The 17,832-nt window shown below is 49.5% G+C and overlaps 1 protein-coding gene across 2 annotated transcripts in view; it reads right to left on the bottom strand.

Annotated features, from left to right (window-relative positions):
- The window catches only part of LOC146813792 (cap-specific mRNA (nucleoside-2'-O-)-methyltransferase 1-like), a 946,504-nt gene that overhangs the window by 499,019 nt on the left and 429,653 nt on the right, over window positions 1-17,832 (bottom strand). For both annotated transcript variants that reach the window (XM_085610255.1, XM_085610254.1), the window contains 2 exons: window positions 11,787-11,905; window positions 10,834-10,930 (listed from right to left, as the gene is read on the bottom strand). In XM_085610255.1, coding sequence (XP_085466381.1) covers window positions 10,834-10,930; window positions 11,787-11,905 — 216 coding nt within the window. The remainder of the gene's footprint in view (window positions 1-10,833; window positions 10,931-11,786; window positions 11,906-17,832) is intronic.

Here is a 17,832-nt window from a genome sequence, read left to right on the forward strand (position 1 = left end):
AACTCGGATCCCCAGCTGCGGAGTCATACAATCTAACCACTGTGCCACATCCTCTCCCTTATTCCCTATCACCCGCCAACCGAATCTGAGTGGCCCAGGCCGTTCACTTGCGAAGTGTGAAGTCTTGCATCAGAGCAACCCTCAAGAGTGGTCTTTCCTGCTGCCCAAAGAACAAGTGTCGAAGACGTAGAGGATTCATTGCCACTCAGATAATAACTGCAGAGGTGCTCTCTCAGCTGATGTTTGGCCTCTGGCATCCAGTAATGCACCTCTTGCGGTTAATGGGGGGAAGGGTCGAGCTCCAGTATACATGGAGCATGGTCCAAAATCCCACCCGCTGCTATATCGCAGGCACGCATGAAGGACAGGGAAGAGTGGGAGAGGAGAAAGAAGTCAATCCGAGAACAAATCCCATGGGCATAGTATAAGAATGTGTATTTTCTGTCCCAGGGGTGCGTTACACGCCAGGGATCACGTAACCCATCCATCAGGTCATGCTGCACCGCCCTGTCCTTAGCATTGGTTCCATCCAAAGGGCCGGAGTGGTCCAGGTGGAGATCTAATAATCATCCTGGTGGTGCCAAACTCCGTCAGGAGTCTCGACAGGGAGGAGAAAAAGGGCGACCGGTCATGGTGGGGGGCGTACACTGAGCCTCGTATCAAGGTCTGCCTTCACGGTCAAAAACTTCACAAAAACATATCATCCAATGGGGTTAGTTTTCAAAACAGTAAAAGAGAAGCATTTGTGGAAGAAGTTAGCAACCCTGCAATTTTAAAGGGGAAGACGCAGGCCTATCGAAGCAGTCGCCCCAGCTGTATTGGGCAAAAGGCTACAACTTACAACACTCCCCACTCTTGAGCTTGTCCAGATTCAGAGGTGACAAATCCGTCTCCTGTAGGAGATCAATGTCAAGGGAATGTGATGAAATGTATGCAAGCGTCTCATTTCATTTGATGAAGTGAGTAAGGCCATTCACATTAAGGGATAAAATGTGGAGGTACTTGGGCGTCAGCAGCATGGCCATGGGGTTCGGGTGGGGTGGGGCAGAGATGTGAAGACAAACAGGGAACAGCGGAAAACACCGAGAAAGACACTCGGGCAAAAATATGTTCAAACTAGAAGGGACCCAAATGAGAGCCACTTACAGCAAACAGGGGACAGCAATCCCAAAGTTAGGGAAAGGGATGAATCTGGCGCCGAAGGACCACTAGGTAGACACCAACCCAAAGAGTCTTCAGAAAAGTATGTATAGCCCAGTAAAAGAGATACAAAAAAGACAATCTATCAAACTTTGAAACAGGTGAGCTTACGTCCCAGTCCCATGCCCACCAACACTCTCAGAGAACAAAAGAATTGAAAGACATTTGGCCCATACAAGCAAACACATCCCTCTTGAAACCAGCAATATACAAAGAAGTCTAGTATAACCAATATAGCTCAAGAGAGCCTAATGAGAGAAAAGGTAGAATGTCCAATAGTTGTGCATATCTAATAGCAGGAGTCCTAACAGAGGGCCAAATCAGAAACCCCAACCATCCCCCCCAACAGTGTCCCATGAGAGGCTTCTCATGGTAACATCCCGTCATTCAAACCATCAGTTAGACCTTACCAAGGACGAAGGTAGGAGCCAGTCCACAGGCTGAAGGAGGTCTGTAAGACCACAGCTTGATAGGGGAATGCAAATTGCAATGCCCTGGTCAGCCAGGTCTGCACCAGTCCTGGGTGGTCTGCCCTCCTGATCTGCCCTCCCAGCGTTTAAGTACAGAGTCTAGTCTTAGGTATTACGGGGAGTCAGTGATTGATTCCCGCTGCGGAGCAGCGGACAAAGGTGGGCCAACCTCGGAAGGAGACACCGGCCCACAACGCTGTGTTTATGTCTGAAAAGGTGGACAAATACTCCTACAGGTTGTCTGGGTCCTCACCTCTGTTTTTTCCATTGATGTTAAAAAGCATCGTAGCCGGCTCCAACAAGCCGTAGCAGATGTCCAGTTTGCACAGAAAAGGCCATAGCGCCAAGAATTTCTTGTGGCGAACAACCATGGCATGTGAGAAATCCGCTGCCACATACATCTTAGCGTCATTATGGAGGAAGGAACCATTCTGCCTCTTCTCTGCTGCAATGACCGGACATGCCTGTTGAAAGCATAGAAAACAGGCCATGATTGGCCAGAGAGCGAAGCGGTGCGTGCCACCCATGATACGCCCTCTGGAACTCCAGGGGAGGGGTGAAGGTGAGATCATTAAGTTACGTAAGGAATGTAGACAGGAATACTGGCATGTCTGTTGATTCTAGCCCCTCCAGTATACTGAGAAAGCGGACATTGTTGCGTGGGGCGGAGTTCCTTCATGTCCATGTCCATGTCCATTACTGTGGAGATGCCACACTTCACTGGCCGACATCAGGGCTGGTCCCCAGCACTGTGAGACGGTCATCCAATGCCTCCACCCTTCGTTCCGTGGAACGACGTATTAAAGGAGCATAGTTCAGTGAGGAGGATTGAAGATCGGAGGTCGTTATGGCCATAGCGGTGTGCACAGAGTCCATGGTAGTCTTAATGCCAGTGAGCCCTTTCATGACTGTCTCCAAGGTGATGCCCGCTATGGTCGTCTGAGGGCGTCTCAGATTAACTGCAATCACCTCCATGAACTAAAACTGCTGTGTAGCCTTCCCACTGGGTAGCAGGACGTGCCAGCCCAGAGTGTGCGCAGAAAGCAAAGGCACAGCAGGCGGTGAGCAGGCAGGGATAGAGCATTGTCCCGTAGTTCCAGGGCCTCAACGCAGTGCCACTGTAATCAGCCCCAAGTAGGACCCCCTCTAGCACTTACAAGCACAACAAAGTCACCAGCAATCAAGAGTGCAGGGCGTTGAGCCCAGGGGCTGTTCAGCCAGTCGCCACATCTAGCAGTGCCCAGCCCCCACCCCACCCCAGCCCCCCCAGGCACACACAGGTCTCGAGATATATACCTCCTCCATTGTCCACAGGTAGGCGTGCCTAGATGTAAATCATAGTTATCGCGTGAGTACAGCTGGCCACGGACACTAGTTGCCGATACAAAGGCCAGGATCAGCCAACCGATGTGTAGTGTCTGGCCTCATGAGGAGGCAGCGGTGGAAATTTAGCACAGGCCTATAAAGGCAAGGCTGCAGTCATGAAAAACAGGCACCTAGGACAAGGTGTTAAGGAAACATAGTCCAGGCAATAGGGGTACCAGGGAGAATGAAGCACCGTCATCACCGTAGTGTCCCCCAGGTTCTAAGCCTGCTGCGCCGCCTCTCACTCCTCTGCGGCAGTATGTGGCATATGCAAGGGCTGCAGCTTCTGAAGCTGCACCTGGCTGGTGAAGGAAAGTCGCGTTGAGAAGGGCGAGCGCAGTAGTCGGGTTAGCAATTACAGTCCTAGGAGGAGCACCCATGTCCCATGACCCATGAGCCGACCTGTACGCAACCAAATGTGTCGGGAAGCCTAGGAGCTCTAGCGGGAGCCAGCCATCTTTCGTCATGGTCAAGCTCCGCCTCAACCGCCACCCATGGTGTTTAAAGATCTCACCATGAGGTTCAGCACCAGAGAGATCTCCTGGTGGTCTAGTCACTTCCAAAGGTGTAACACGTTCTGGAACAGGACCTAAGACCCCACCCTTGTCCTACTTGTTGCTGTACCACATGGCAGTGGTGTTGTCGGTGAGAACCTGAATCAGAATCCCTCTGATGGTAGGCAAGAAGGCCTTCTTTGCCGAGAGAATCACACACAACTCCAATAGATTGATGCGGCTCAGGGCCTCCTCTGGGGACCAGAATGCTATGATCTTCACCTCTCCAACCGAGAAGTGATTCATCCATCACCACTGTCAAGTATGAGTGGGATAAGGGGGTCTGCCACTGGCTCAACTGCAGTCCAAAAGCCACCACTAAATGTCTTTTGCAAACTTCTCCCAAATCAGCATACAATCTAAAAGATTATCCTGAAGCTGTGCCCACTCTGACTGCTACTCCTGGATATTCCATCTAGCATGATGCACAAGCAGGATACAAAAGGCCATCAATCCCAGCAGCCTCAGAGTAATCTGCACTGCGATCCGGGACGGAGGCTAAAACATCAGTAGGATAGCAGGAATTGCCTAGATTCTCCGCTCCGGAGGAAATGCACAAAACTGCATTGTATCCAGAACAGCTATGATGAATGGAGCATCTGATAAAGGTCAGGTGGGACTTAGCATGTTGGAATTAAACCCTAATGATATTAGAAGGTTTGCCATCATCTGGAGGTGGTTCACTACTGCCATGGACAAGCCTGCCTACAACAGCGAGTTGTTATGGTAGGGGAAGGTTGAGATCCTTCACCTCCGAAGATATTCTGCAACCACAGTCACCAGTTTCGTGAACTTCAAAGTGGCACTGGTAAGGACAAAAATGAGCCCCCAAAACAAAAAATGCTCATAGCCCACTGTAAACCTGCAGATATGCCCGTGGGCCAGCAGGGCAGGGATATGGAAATGAGCGTCCTGCAGGTCCGATGCTATTATCAAGTCTCCATGGTAGACAGGACCTAGGCTAGCATGAGCATCTTGAATTCATCCTTTCACAAGAAGGTGTTGAGAGGGCATAGAACTAAAATAGGACAAAGGCCTCCATATTACTTCGGCACCAGGAAGTAATGGGAGGTATGCCCAGTACCGACCTCCGATTCGTGAACCCTCTTCTAGGACTCTTTTGGCCAAAAGGACTGCACGTCCTGCTGCAAAACAGAGAGGTGGTTCTCTGTCAAGATGACCTGGAGGTGTTGAAATGTGCAGCAGGGTGCAAAGAAATAAGAGGGAGTAGTCCTGATGGAGATTTGGAGGACCCACTTTCCTTAGGTGATTGCTTGCCACCCCTGGAGGACATGTTGAATCCTTCGTCCTACATGGTGGCTGTGTCAGGTAGGGCCCACTAAAGTGGTTTTGCAAGTGCAGCAGCTGGGGGTGAGGGGACTGAGATGCACATTGTCCCTTATGCCCGAGGCCCAGCCTTAATGAGAAATGACCTCTGCCACAAAAGGGCAGAGAGACATGCAGGGCTGATGTGGGTTGGTGTTGGCAATACTGAATACACCTGCCGTAGTCACAGAGGGGGAAAAACTGCTGATGGAACTGCCTGGTGTGAACATGCTGAGGCCCGACTTTCCTTGAACCATTCCAGAACTGCGTCTGCTTTCTCACCAAAAATGTAGCAGCCATTGAACGACATGTCCATTTAGGGTTCTGGGAATCCTCAGAGGACCCCGTAGGCGCCTTCCATGCGAGGCGTCGAAATGCCATGCGTGTGCCAATCGCCCGACCTAGGAAGTCAGTGGCATCCAGGCCAAAGCGGATGCAAACTCTGCCATGTCACACCTGTCCTAGATAGCTTGGGTCATGTGTGGCAGAAGGTCATCCACACCTGCCAGAAGACATTGGGCCACTGTGACCAACAGTTTTTAGCAGTAACACCCTAGGAGACAGATGTCATTGACAGAGCAGAGAGCAAAATTTGTAGATGAGAACATGTGCTTGCCAAAAGTTTCAATTGCTTAGTTTCATGAACAAAGGGGGGGGGGGGGGGGGGGGGGGGGTGTAAAAGTCGTAAGATTCACTTTACTTGTAGACGCCTGTACTGCCAAGCTCTCAGGAGTTGGGTGGCGTGTGAGAAATTCAGGGTCACCAGGTGCTGTGTGAGAAATTCAGGATCGCCAGGTGCTGTTATATGGTGACAAGTGATTAATCTATTTATCGGAGGTCCAGAGCATGACTTAGCCCTAGGGCTCAAAACGGTCTCTGTCAGGGCTTCATTGAAGGACAACAGAGGTCTGTATGTGTTTGACCAGGTTAAAGGACCTTTGTGAGGACATCTGTCTTTAGCTCCATTGGAATTGTAAATCAAGCTTTTTTGCCACCCTCAGCATCACAACAGCGAAAGAGGCGCTTTCTTCTTTCGCAGGGTCAGGAGACGAGACAAGGTCAGTGTCCGAGGAAGTGTTCAGGCAACTGCAATCCTGTGATGCCTCATACCAACTGAACTAATTAAATTGGGGAACAAATTCATCCCCTTCATCAAAATTGTCATTGTTCAAGTCTGTGTCAAAGATGTTGTGCAAATCCGGGGCTGTGCCACGTGGCTAGGGCAAGGTACCAATCAGAGGAGTGGTCGGAAGGTTGTGCCCCAGTAGGATTGGAAAGCAGCCTCAGTCAAGGTGAGTTTGGCCTTGAGAGCACAATTGGTTGTTGCTCTTTCTCTGGAAAATTCATCACCAGAATAAATGCAGAAACAACAGGCGCAAAGAGTGGAGCTGCACCGGAGTCAGTGCAAAACCCAAACTGGGTTCGAACATCACAGACAGTGCTGAGGGTGGACCTGCTTGGAGGCCTTTGCTGATCCTTGGGGTCCAGAGGCAAACAAAAAGGAGCCGATAAGGTGCCTAAGAGACACGGTAATGTCTCAAAAAGCTCTAAATTTGCTGCAGCATCGCCAATGGACAAGGAAATTCGGGTTTTATTAGGATCAATTTGGGTATGATGGATAGCAAGAGTGGGAGGCATGTTGACGTCCTTGTAGGAAGCTGGCTTTTAATGCAGTGTACCAAAAAGAGGTACAATATATGGAAAGTCCAGACAAACCTTATTAGCTTTCAGGGCTTAAATTAATAATCCCAGATGCTCTTTTTTGTGGTAGTGTGGGCGAGCAATTTAGGCTTATCAGAGCGTAGTGTTAAGCATTTCTTGTACACACAGAGACAGTAAATAAGACAGACACTCTAGAAGATACTTAAGACCAATTTAGAAAATAACCATGATGGTTATATTATTTTAGACACCAAGATCTTCAGAATTAGGTAATTACTTCCAAAGTTATTAATTTTTACACTCCAGTAAAAATGTCACACAAATGCGTTTTTATGCAGTAATTCTTTCGTATGGAGAAAGAAACATACTGCATACAAGTATTTTCAATTGTATTTCAGGGATCCCCTTTTGGACTTAATATGCTAGGGTGTCAAGATCACAGGATCCACCAGCAGTTTGGGTTTACCTGCCCTGGAGTGTCCGGGTGTAGAGATGCTGGATAGGTTGGTTGCCTTGCGAGCTACACCGTTGACAAATAAACAGACTGCACAGGGGGACTTCGGGACAAGTCTTGGAGCCCCAAACGGGGGGCTCAGTTCGTGCGGTTCTTCAGAGCAGGGGGACATGGTCGGTGTTTATTGACCTGGGCCGAGGTGCTCGGGTGCAGAGGGTTTTGGTCAGCTGTTCCCGATGTCAGACCTGAAAGACGGACAAAACAGGACAGCATGGCCACTCTGGTCCGGGTGTAGAAATGCTGGATGGGTCGGTAGCCTTGCGCGCTACACCGTTGACAAATAAAGGGGGAGGGAGGGTACCAAGAAACAGACTGCAAAGGGGGACTGCGGGACAAGTCTTGGAGCCCCAAACAGGGGGCTCAGCTCGTGAGGTTCTTCGGAGCAGGGAGGGGGCATAGTCGGTGTTCATGGAAATGAGTCGAGCAGCTTCGGTGCAGAGGATTCTGGTCAGCTGTTCCTGTGTGTCAGACCCGAAAGGGGGACAAAACAGGACAGCTTGGCCACTCTCTGCAATGGCCTCTCTGGTCCGGGAGTCCCACATCGTCGGTCTTGGCAGTGTTGGTGACCAGGCTGGATACTAAACAAGCCTTTGTTGCGGCAAGGTGTTCGGTACCCCGGGTATTGGTGCAGGGCGGGTCATAGCATCTCCAAACTTGGTGGGGAGATGGATCTGACTCTCTGGAGCACGGTGTTCTCCTCCTGGGTGTGCTGCATCGATTGACATGGTGGTCCGCAGAACAATTAAAGGGGCATTGCAGTTGGTGCCTGCAGGCAAGTGCGTCCTCCACTTCAAGGGAGATGCGGACGGGTTGACGAAGTGCTGGCAGACCTCCAAGGCTTTTGGAGGATGCACAGCTGCAGTAGGAGTCGGGTCTTTGCAATTACTGAGACAGAAGCAGGCTGGCAGGGTTTGGCACCAAGTCCACGGGTAGTCTTCAGTTCTTGCATTCTTCGGGTCTTCTTTGTCCTTCTTCTTCTTCTTGGATAAGGTTAATCTGTGTTCCTGGTCTCAGGGGGCCACCTAAATACTGAAATGTATGGACATTAACGGTAGGGAAGGTTAGTAGCCAATAGCCTACTTACCCCTGGGGTCAGAACATCCCCCCCTCCCCACATGACCACTTCCTGTGGGAAGTGAGCATAGCCCTGTCCCAGAGGTCCTAATTCCAACAAAATAAAAATGGTGGAACACTTTTTTCTTGGAGCACATCAGACAGCCCACCTTAGGGGTGTGACTAGCCTGGAAGTGCAACATGTCTACTTACATAGCTAAGTTCCTGTCTGTCCTGGTACCAAATGGACCCAGGGAAGGGGGTATCTCTCCCAGAACTGGGGGAAGCTCGGGTTGCATATCAAAGGCAGCAGGGGCTTTGAAGCCCCTGGCCTTGATGCTAAATCCCTAGTCATCGGGCTGGAGGAGATGTGAACACCTTCCTCCACAGCAGGCATTCTTTCTGTCCTCGGAGAGCATTAGCTCTTACCTGTAGGGGGACAGAAACTAGTATGTGGTGGCAGGGCGGACAAGACCAGTCAGCCAGGACACTAAAACACTGGTAGGTTATCAGAGGGCACCTCTAAGGTGCCAACTGGTGCATGTTTTGATACATTTGCTACTGGCATCAGTATAGATTTATTAAGACAAGGTGTTTGATAGCAAACACCATGTGTTTCAGTGAAGCCATTATGTAGCTGGGGAACTCGTAATGACCAGTGCCCACTACATATACTTAAATGGCTTGCCTCTTCACTTGCACTATCTAGCAATCGAACTAGACAGCACACAGGCATATCTGCTCATGCAGATATGTCTTCACATGTAATATAATTCACCCTGCCATAGGGCTATAAGACCTGATGTAGGCGTGACTTACATATATTGTATGCAGGGTCTGTGGGCATGGCACACAGGGTGTGCTTCGTTAGCGTTTTCATATTTGTTTGTACAATTTCACAAAGGCTGCAATGGCAGTCTGCATGAGTTTGGTGGCGACACTATGCATGTTGTAGCCCTTCGGGACCCTCTTTAGTACCAATGCCCTAGGTACCAAGGGTACCATTAACTAGGGACTTACAGAGGTGCTAAAGTTCCTACCAACTGGGGTACTATTGAATAGTTACCTTGTTTATGGGAAAAAGCACTGGCACGGAGGACTAGGCTAGCACGAACTCAGTGCACTTTTGTCAAAATTGCATCAAATACCAGGCAAAAAATGGGGTTGACCATGTCAAAAAGGGGCACTTAGCCTTCTTTGGACTGGAGTGGCAGGAAGGGGCCGAGCCCGGCCTCAACTTCTTACATATTTCTTCTTGGACTTACCCAATGACAATGGTTGTGACTATGATCTGCCACAAAAACAGGATCTTCTTTTTGACTTCGACCGGTCCCGGCATGAAGTCTTTTGATGAGGACTAGGAAAGTGTTCCGACACCAGGCACTGAAGTCATGCCTCAAGGGTATCGATCACAGATATCTCTTTGCAAAATTCCCTAAAAGTCATGAACCCTATTTTGGGAGGTGACATTTTCCCTTGCACACTAGATTTAGAAAACATTTTGAAGAAAAAGTCTCAACAGAGACCACAAAGTAGTTCTGATCCTTGTCTGGAGGCGTGGAAAGGAAGCAAATAACGTTAGCGAGCATGGGTGGCACTTATATGTGGCTCCGCTTGTCACTTCCGGAGCAGAATGATGTCAGAGCATGCAGTAGTACTGCTTTAGAGTTTCAAGAACCAGTCTGGTACCTGGGAAATATTCAAAAGGTGAGGAATCTGTGGTTAGAAGTATTCATCAGAAGTAGGTGTATTATGTATTCACTTTTAGTAAAATCAAATAGGTCTTGGTTAATAAGGACCTAAAAAGAATCCCTTGCTATAAATGATCCCCAAGTATTACAGTATTTTTGCGTTTCACAGAAACAAATGCACCCAAGGCATCTAGTGCCGACATGGCATGCTGTTAATTTGTTTGTTCCTAAAACTTTGGAATTCTCCATGATCTGATTGAGTGGCAGAAGTTGTGGTTGTTACAAACTGGTTTTGGCAACCGGTAAAGTCTAACATCCTTCTCCTTGCTACATATCTGTGGCAACACTTCTTACTACACCTCACTCGACTACACTGCCTCAAAGAGAAAGAAGATGTGTAGACTAGCAGTTCTGGGTGTCTGGCGATATAAAGGCACTCCAACTCCATGAAATGGAGCAGCTTAACATTACTAATTATAAAGAGAATGACTGACCCTGAAAGTGCAGAACCAGTGACCTCATTTTAAAACCTGTGTTAAAAAGTTAACAAAATGGGATAACAATATAATATTCCTATCTTCTATAATGTATATTAGAACCTGATGACAAACATAGTAAAGTTACCTGTAATGTTTTAGGCATATGAAAATGTGGTCTCTGCACCATTTTCTAGTTGACTTTAAGAGGTGATAATTGAGAGAATACCAGATGTGGGGCATATTAGTTGTGCAATACAGACATACATTATTTTAAAATCATTGAAATTGTAGCACAACCACAAAGCAATTTAGAATTAATAGGAATGTATTCTATTAAAAACAACATACATTTTTTCCCACAAATTCCCCTATGGGGGTCTATGTGGGGAGCCCAAATACAATATCAGTGATGGCTTTACTAAGGTAAGGTGCTAAATAAAGAAAAATATAGTTGGAAATGACTGTTAATTTAGTATTCATCAGACTAACACAAATGCCTAAGAAAGAAGGAAAAAATACCTGTTCGAATAATTGATAATCCCATGAGGAACTGGCAAAGTGTCAGCTGCTTACTAAGAATTTCCTGTATGTTCTCCTGGCCTTCTACAGAAAAGCCCTGCAGAAAACAGTGACAATTATTGTAATGAAAATATAAATTTGATATGGATGTCACAAGAGATACAAAATAATGATATTTATAAAACACATTTTAATTAATGCAATACAACAACAGGTCACTCAAGATGTAAATACTGTGATGTTACGATGCTCCAGCACAAAGCCTGGAGTATAAATAAAACACAGTATAAAGAAAAACCTAATAGAATTAGAGGCTCTCAATACCTGCTCTCCCCTCCTTCCTCTTCCGCATCCCCCCCACCCAAAACCTTACCCCATACCAAACAAAAAAAACAGCAAAATTATCTTCCTACCTACCCTCCACTCCTCTGTACTGATCATCTTGGAAATTATGGGGCAATTCCTGAATTATGGTGACAATCCCTACGCTACTTAATCCCACAGCCAATCCTGCTTCACATAACTCTCATAGCCTAATACATAGAAAACATCTGATTGGGTAAGAGGGTGACATCCTGGACCTGATTCCTAATGAGACAATAAGTCAAGCATATAAGAACACTAAAAAGTTTCCACTCATAGTACAGCTCTAAATGATCCACTACAATGTTCACTAGGAGGCACTGCACATCCTATAGATTCACATTATTAGCCCAAAACATACATAAAAAGTCTAAGTGTGTTGGCACTTACTATCAGTGGTAAGATGCCCATGTGTCAATGACTTCCGAAATAGGGCTTTTTCAAAATCTTCCTACCTTAAGTATTCATCTCCCTTTAACACACTGTTAACAATTGTTTTTTTTTTAAAAAAAGCTGCAATTTAAACACATTTGTCACCTAGAGTAGGGTGGCATCCCAGCACCATTTGAAATAGAGAATAGAGAACATACCCCATCTGCCATTAAAAAGTGCACTCCTTTGCGATCTGTGTTGTCCAATACAAAGTTACGGAATGCAGAGATGTTTTCAGGACGAGTGATGTCTCCATCGCCATCTACGCCGCCCTCACCTGCCAAGAGAAGAGCTAGGCATTAGCTTCCTAATGCACACTCCATGCGTCAATAAGCACCAGCACTCTCTGCTCCTTGACCCGGTATCTGGTATCAGAGCGCTTTACATAGCACCAGTTCGTTGAGAACACATTCATTTTTGGTAGGCGCGGGGAGATTAAGTGATTTGCCCAGAACCCGGTTCCCCAGATTCGAGGTCGACCGCCCTAGCCGTTAGGCCAACTCCTCTCTCCACATGCCACATGCCTATGAAAGGCCACTGCTGCTACCCCTCTTGTTTTTAATAGGCATGGGTTGCATTTCAAATACTGGTAATGTTTCCTCTAGAGCCACTATGTGTGGCTTTACTTGCCAGACTTCAACAAGCATTTTCTTTACTATCTCTTTGTTTTTCGCAATATGAGAGGAAATTTACAGTATACATTCTAATGACTGCTGCTCCGCTTTTTTTATTTGTTTTATGATCATTGCACGTGGGGACGCGCCACTTGACCCTACCTCGCTGCCACACACTCCGAGCCCGCCGTGAGGGGAACGGCCAGCTTCAGGTTTGCACCTGCAACGTCCTGCCAGCCTTTTACTTCGCCGTGAGGGGAACGGCTTTGCTAAACTACCACCCCCAGCATCCCCAGCGCCCGACGCTTGCCGCCGCTGTCATCAGGCAGCGCCGGGGCGCTATTTGAGGCGGGGAGCTGCCCCGCTGCGCGGGACGCGCCACTTGACCCTACCTCGCTGCCACACACTCCGAGCCCGCCGTGAGGGGAACGGCCAGCTTCAGGTTTGCACCTGCAACGTCCTGCCAGCCTTTTACTTCGCCGTGAGGGGAACGGCTTTGCTAAACTATCACCCCCAGCATCCCCAGCGCCCGACGCTTGCCGCCGCTGTCATCAGGCAGCGCCGGGGCGCTATTTGAGGCGGGGAGCTGCCTCGCTGCGCGGGACGCGCCACTTGACCCTACCTCGCTGCCACACACTCCGAGCCCGCCGTGAGGGGAACGGCCAGCTTCAGGTTTGCACCTGCAACGTCCTGCCAGCCTTTTACTTCGCCGTGAGGGGAACGGCTTTGCTAAACTACCACCCCCAGCATCCCCAGCGCCCGACGCTTGCCGCAGCTGTCATCAGGCAGCGCCGGGGCGCTATTTGAGGCGGGGAGCTGCCCCGCTGCGCGGGACGCGCCACTTGACCCTACCTCGCTGCCACACACTCCGAGCCCGCCGTGAGGGGAACGGCCAGCTTCAGGTTTGCACCTGCAACGTCCTGCCAGCCTTTTACTTCGCCGTGAGGGGAACGGCTTTGCTAAACTACCACCCCCAGCATCCCCAGCGCCCGCCGCTTGCCGCCGCTGTCATCAGGCAGCGCCGGGGCGCTATTTGAGGCGGGGAGCTGCCCCGCTGCGCGGGACGCGCCACTTGACCCTACCTCGCTGCCACACACTCCGAGCCCGCCGTGAGGGGAACGGCCAGCTTCAGGTTTGCACCTGCAACGTCCTGCCAGCCTTTTACTTCGCCGTGAGGGGAACGGCTTTGCTAAACTACCACCCCCAGCATCCCCAGCGCCCGACGCTTGCCGCCGCTGTCATCAGGCAGCGCCGGGGCGCTATTTGAGGCGGGGAGCTGCCCCGCTGCGCGGGACGCGCCACTTGACCCTACCTCGCTGCCACACACTCCGAGCCCGCCGTGAGGGGAACGGCCAGCTTCAGGTTTGCACCTGCAACGTCCTGCCAGCCTTTTACTTCGCCGTGAGGGGGACGGCTTTGCTAAACTACCACCCCCAGCATCCCCAGCGCCCGACGCTTGCCGCCGCTGTCATCAGGCAGCGCCGGGGCGCTATTTGAGGCGGGGAGCTGCCTCGCTGCGCGGGACGCGCCACTTGACCCTACCTCGCTGCCACACACTCCGAGCCCGCCGTGAGGGGAACGGCCAGCTTCAGGTTTGCACCTGCAACGTCCTGCCAGCCTTTTACTTCGCCGTGAGGGGAACGGCTTTGCTAAACTACCACCCCCAGCATCCCCAGCGCCCGACGCTTGCCGCCGCTGTCATCAGGCAGCGCCGGGGCGCTATTTGAGGCGGGGAGCTGCCCCGCTGCGCGGGACGCGCCACTTGACCCTACCTCGCTGCCACACACTCCGAGCCCGCCGTGAGGGGAACGGCCAGCTTCAGGTTTGCACCTGCAACGTCCTGCCAGCCTTTTACTTCGCCGTGAGGGGAACGGCTTTGCTAAACTACCACCCCCAGCATCCCCAGCGCCCGACGCTTGCCGCCGCTGTCATCAGGCAGCGCCGGGGCGCTATTTGAGGCGGGGAGCTGCCTCGCTGCGCGGGACGCGCGCGGGCCGCGCCCGGGCGAAGCCCGGGCCAAGGGCGGGCCCGTCCTTGCCCGTCACTGCCCGGAGGTGGCCGGGGCGGGGCCACCCCACTAAACGGTGTCTTGTAACATCGGTATCCCCAAGGTACTGTGGACTTTGCTTTCTAATTTATTGCAACCTTTTATTGGGTCATTATCCCTGGTTGTTAAACTCTGTTCCTTCCTGCAACAGTTCTGCGGAGCTCTGCGGCAGTGGGCCCCCCCCCGCTGGTTGCCCACCATGTTTTTATTCTGAGAGTGTAATGTAGTCACTGTCCATTGTCTATTGTATAATAAGGTCTATTTCGAAAACTTGCAAATCTACCGGGCGTAGCCTGTGCCTGCTTGTGTTTGGCCAGAGCCAAGTTTGTCCACACCCTCTGGCCTGTCATTCATATTTTTTCTTGTGTTCGTTACCTCCGCAGGCATCTATTTACTTATTTATTACAATAGTCCGGGGTTTGACAAGGGTCCTGTCGTTCTATTCCATTTTTTAAAATGCCTCTAAGGTCAGGCAAAGACCGTACTGTTCAGCTACATACCTCCAAGGGAATAGTTTCCGGACCACTAGATGCCTTTATAACTAGAGCTACCGGGATTCTAGAAAAAGAAATAGCACTGACCGAGAAAAGGCTCTCTTTAGATTTAGTCAGTGGTAAGCGTTCCTCTATAGGAACACTGGCCTTAAGTTCTAGCCCCGCAGCCCAAGCTCCGTCTAATTATTCACATTCCATTACGACAGATGCACTGATACATGTTGTGGGAGATGGGGTGGATTCTTTACATTTGTCACATAACCTTGACTCGAGCCCTGATGTTATCCAACATAACGGGTCAAACACTAGTGGCACGGACAGAGGGGACACAATCAATAACTCGGTGTCGAAACAAATAGAAGTGTCCGACCCCGTTACAAAAAAAACCAGCAAAAGGAAATATACCCATAGCAAACAAGGGGGGAGAGTACAGAAGTTGCTCAAATTAAATGCTGCTAATCAAACCAATGCTGCTGCACCTCAGCCTTACAATGCTACATACCCCCCCATGATACATCCCAACGTATTGTGCCCCTCTTTAACCACCATTGGTTCATCAGACCCGTGCCCCACTTGCTGTAACAGTGATGAAATCCTTCTGGTAAAAATGGAGGCTATGTTCAAAACCCTTTTGCGCCCCGTCCTGGAGCAAACAAGGTTGATGACCATCAAAATAGAAGCATTGGAATCTGTCGTGAACTCGAATAAGCGCCTACTCCACAAGTTAACTGCCCCCCCCGTAGTAGCGGGGGCCCCCATCTCCCAGCCAAACATAACTAACAACACAGATAATGTATGCCAAGGTACAACAACGGGGGTAGTAAAAATATCTTCGGCACAGGTGATTCCTAAGGATATAGACAACACTGCCGGTGCTGATACCCTGGCGCAGGAATCTAGGAAAAACGCCGCCAAGACAACAGTGCAGCGAGCTCATACCACGAGGGTGGACGATAGGTTAACAGTTGCACATAGCACCCCATCCCTGCCTCTTCTAGGTAAGCCAAACACTATCCGTAACCCTACAATTCACAACGGGAGAAATATTGTTAAGGGCGCCCATCCTTGCATTGACCTACCCCCAGAATCTAACCAATATACCATTGTGCTTACTGGGGTAGTGCCCATTAAGGAGGGTGTCAAAGAGACAGATAGGGATCTACGTAATAAAGTAGTATATTGGCTGAATAAAAATCGCCCTCTCCCGCCATCAATTTCAACTGAAATCCTATTAGTGAGGAGAGTTGATTGGGTGGGCTTTGGGACCAAAGACTTAGAGGGTGATTGCATTTTAGTCTCGTTTAAGGATCCATGGGTAGTAGAGTCCATTCGAAGGGTAGCAAGGTATGCAAGAATGGGGGATGTACAAACTCTGGATCTTGCTTATTTTTACCCCGATAGACATCCTAAACCTACACCCGGCCCCCGCCATAAGCGATTATTAGACAAGAGGCATTTGTTTGTGAGAACACCTTGTCACTCCCAACATCTCCAACTCTTCAATCGATATGGCCCTCTTTCTGATCTTGAGGCTGTCGATTGACTATACTTATCTTGCAAGGAGCACAGCATAGTGGAGAGCCATAGGAACGTTATACCTGTGCCCGGCGGGGTGGATCTTTCTATGGGGCATGTTGTTGGGGGGGGCCCACTGTCAAATCTTATGGAGGGGTCTGTTGAAGCCACCACAGAGGACATTTCAGAGGTAATCAAGGGGTCGGTTGGTGTTTGTTTGACCCCAAGACTTGAGCTACGGGCTGAACCTGAGAAGGTGGTGGAGACGTTCGTCCCCACCAGGCCAAGGATCCAATCATATCAAATTAACGTAATGTCCCCCCATGACTCTCTCAAGATGGCCTCCTGGAATGTGGCAGGGATCAAGGGCCGGCTACTCTCTGAGGAGTGGCTGGAATTCATAGATTCCTTTGATATCATATTACTCCAGGAAACCTGGGCTACGGCCCCAATCCATAGGGTTGGGTTCATTAATTTTTGTAAACCTGCGATCAGAGGTAACAAAGGGCGCGCTTTAGGGGGCCTACTTATTTGGGTGAAGCAATCCCTGGGAGTCCAACTAACAGAAATTTTTCTTGAACATCAAGACCTCATGGGCATTAAGTTGAGCAAAGCCGCCCACAGGGACCTGTTCTTCATTAACATCTATGCACGAGGCCTACCTGGAGGCCGTTGCCCTGGCATTGTCGATGTAGTTGATAGGTATCTTGACAGTTCAGGTAGTGATAATTTGTTTATCCTTGCGGGCGACTTGAACTGTACCTTTGAGCCGCTCCAGGCAGTCGGGGACAGTTGGGGGTCCTCTGAAGATGCAGTTTGGAACATTCCCGACCTGTCAATAGATAAAATCGCCAAAGGGACTGAGGCAGCTTTGAATTGGATGGCCCTATGTTTAAACAGGGGCTTAAGGGCAGTTAATGGCCGCTCCCTATCAGATCAATGTGCTAGCAATACTTTTGATAATGGTTTAAGGAAAAGCCGTATAGATTATATCTTGCTAAAGTTGGAACTTTGGCATTATATGATCGATATGGAAGTGGTATCCCGCCCAGAAAGTGACCACAATCCCTTGTCGCTTAGTTTAAGGTTTCTGGGATCTGATAGATCGAAGAACCCAGACTATGTTACCACAGGTGATCTCACCTTGACCAATGACAGAAGACGGCTGAAATGGTCTAGGATAGTGGGTGATGCCACCCTCCACGAAAGTATCACACAATTGGTTACCCACTCGATGAACGAACTTACGGACATTGTGCCTGAGGGGGCTGGCCTTGATCATGTCACCAAGACCCACGAAGGTTGTTTCGAACAGCTTAAAATTCTTTTATCCAGACCATACTTGGCAGTCCCGCCAAAAAAACTATGTTCCCGCCAGAAATGGTATAACGGGAAATGTAGGGAGGCTTACAGCCAATTAGTCAAGGCGGTCAAGTCACGGGTTATGGTAGATATTAAGTTAGCCAGGGCCCAGTATAAAAAAATCCAGTGGGAGGCTAAAAGAGAGTGGGAAGATAGGCATTGGTCCGATCTT

This window comes from Triturus cristatus, chromosome 6, assembly GCF_964204655.1.
Source record: "Triturus cristatus chromosome 6, aTriCri1.1, whole genome shotgun sequence".
NCBI classification, from domain to species: Eukaryota; Metazoa; Chordata; class Amphibia; order Caudata; family Salamandridae; genus Triturus; species Triturus cristatus.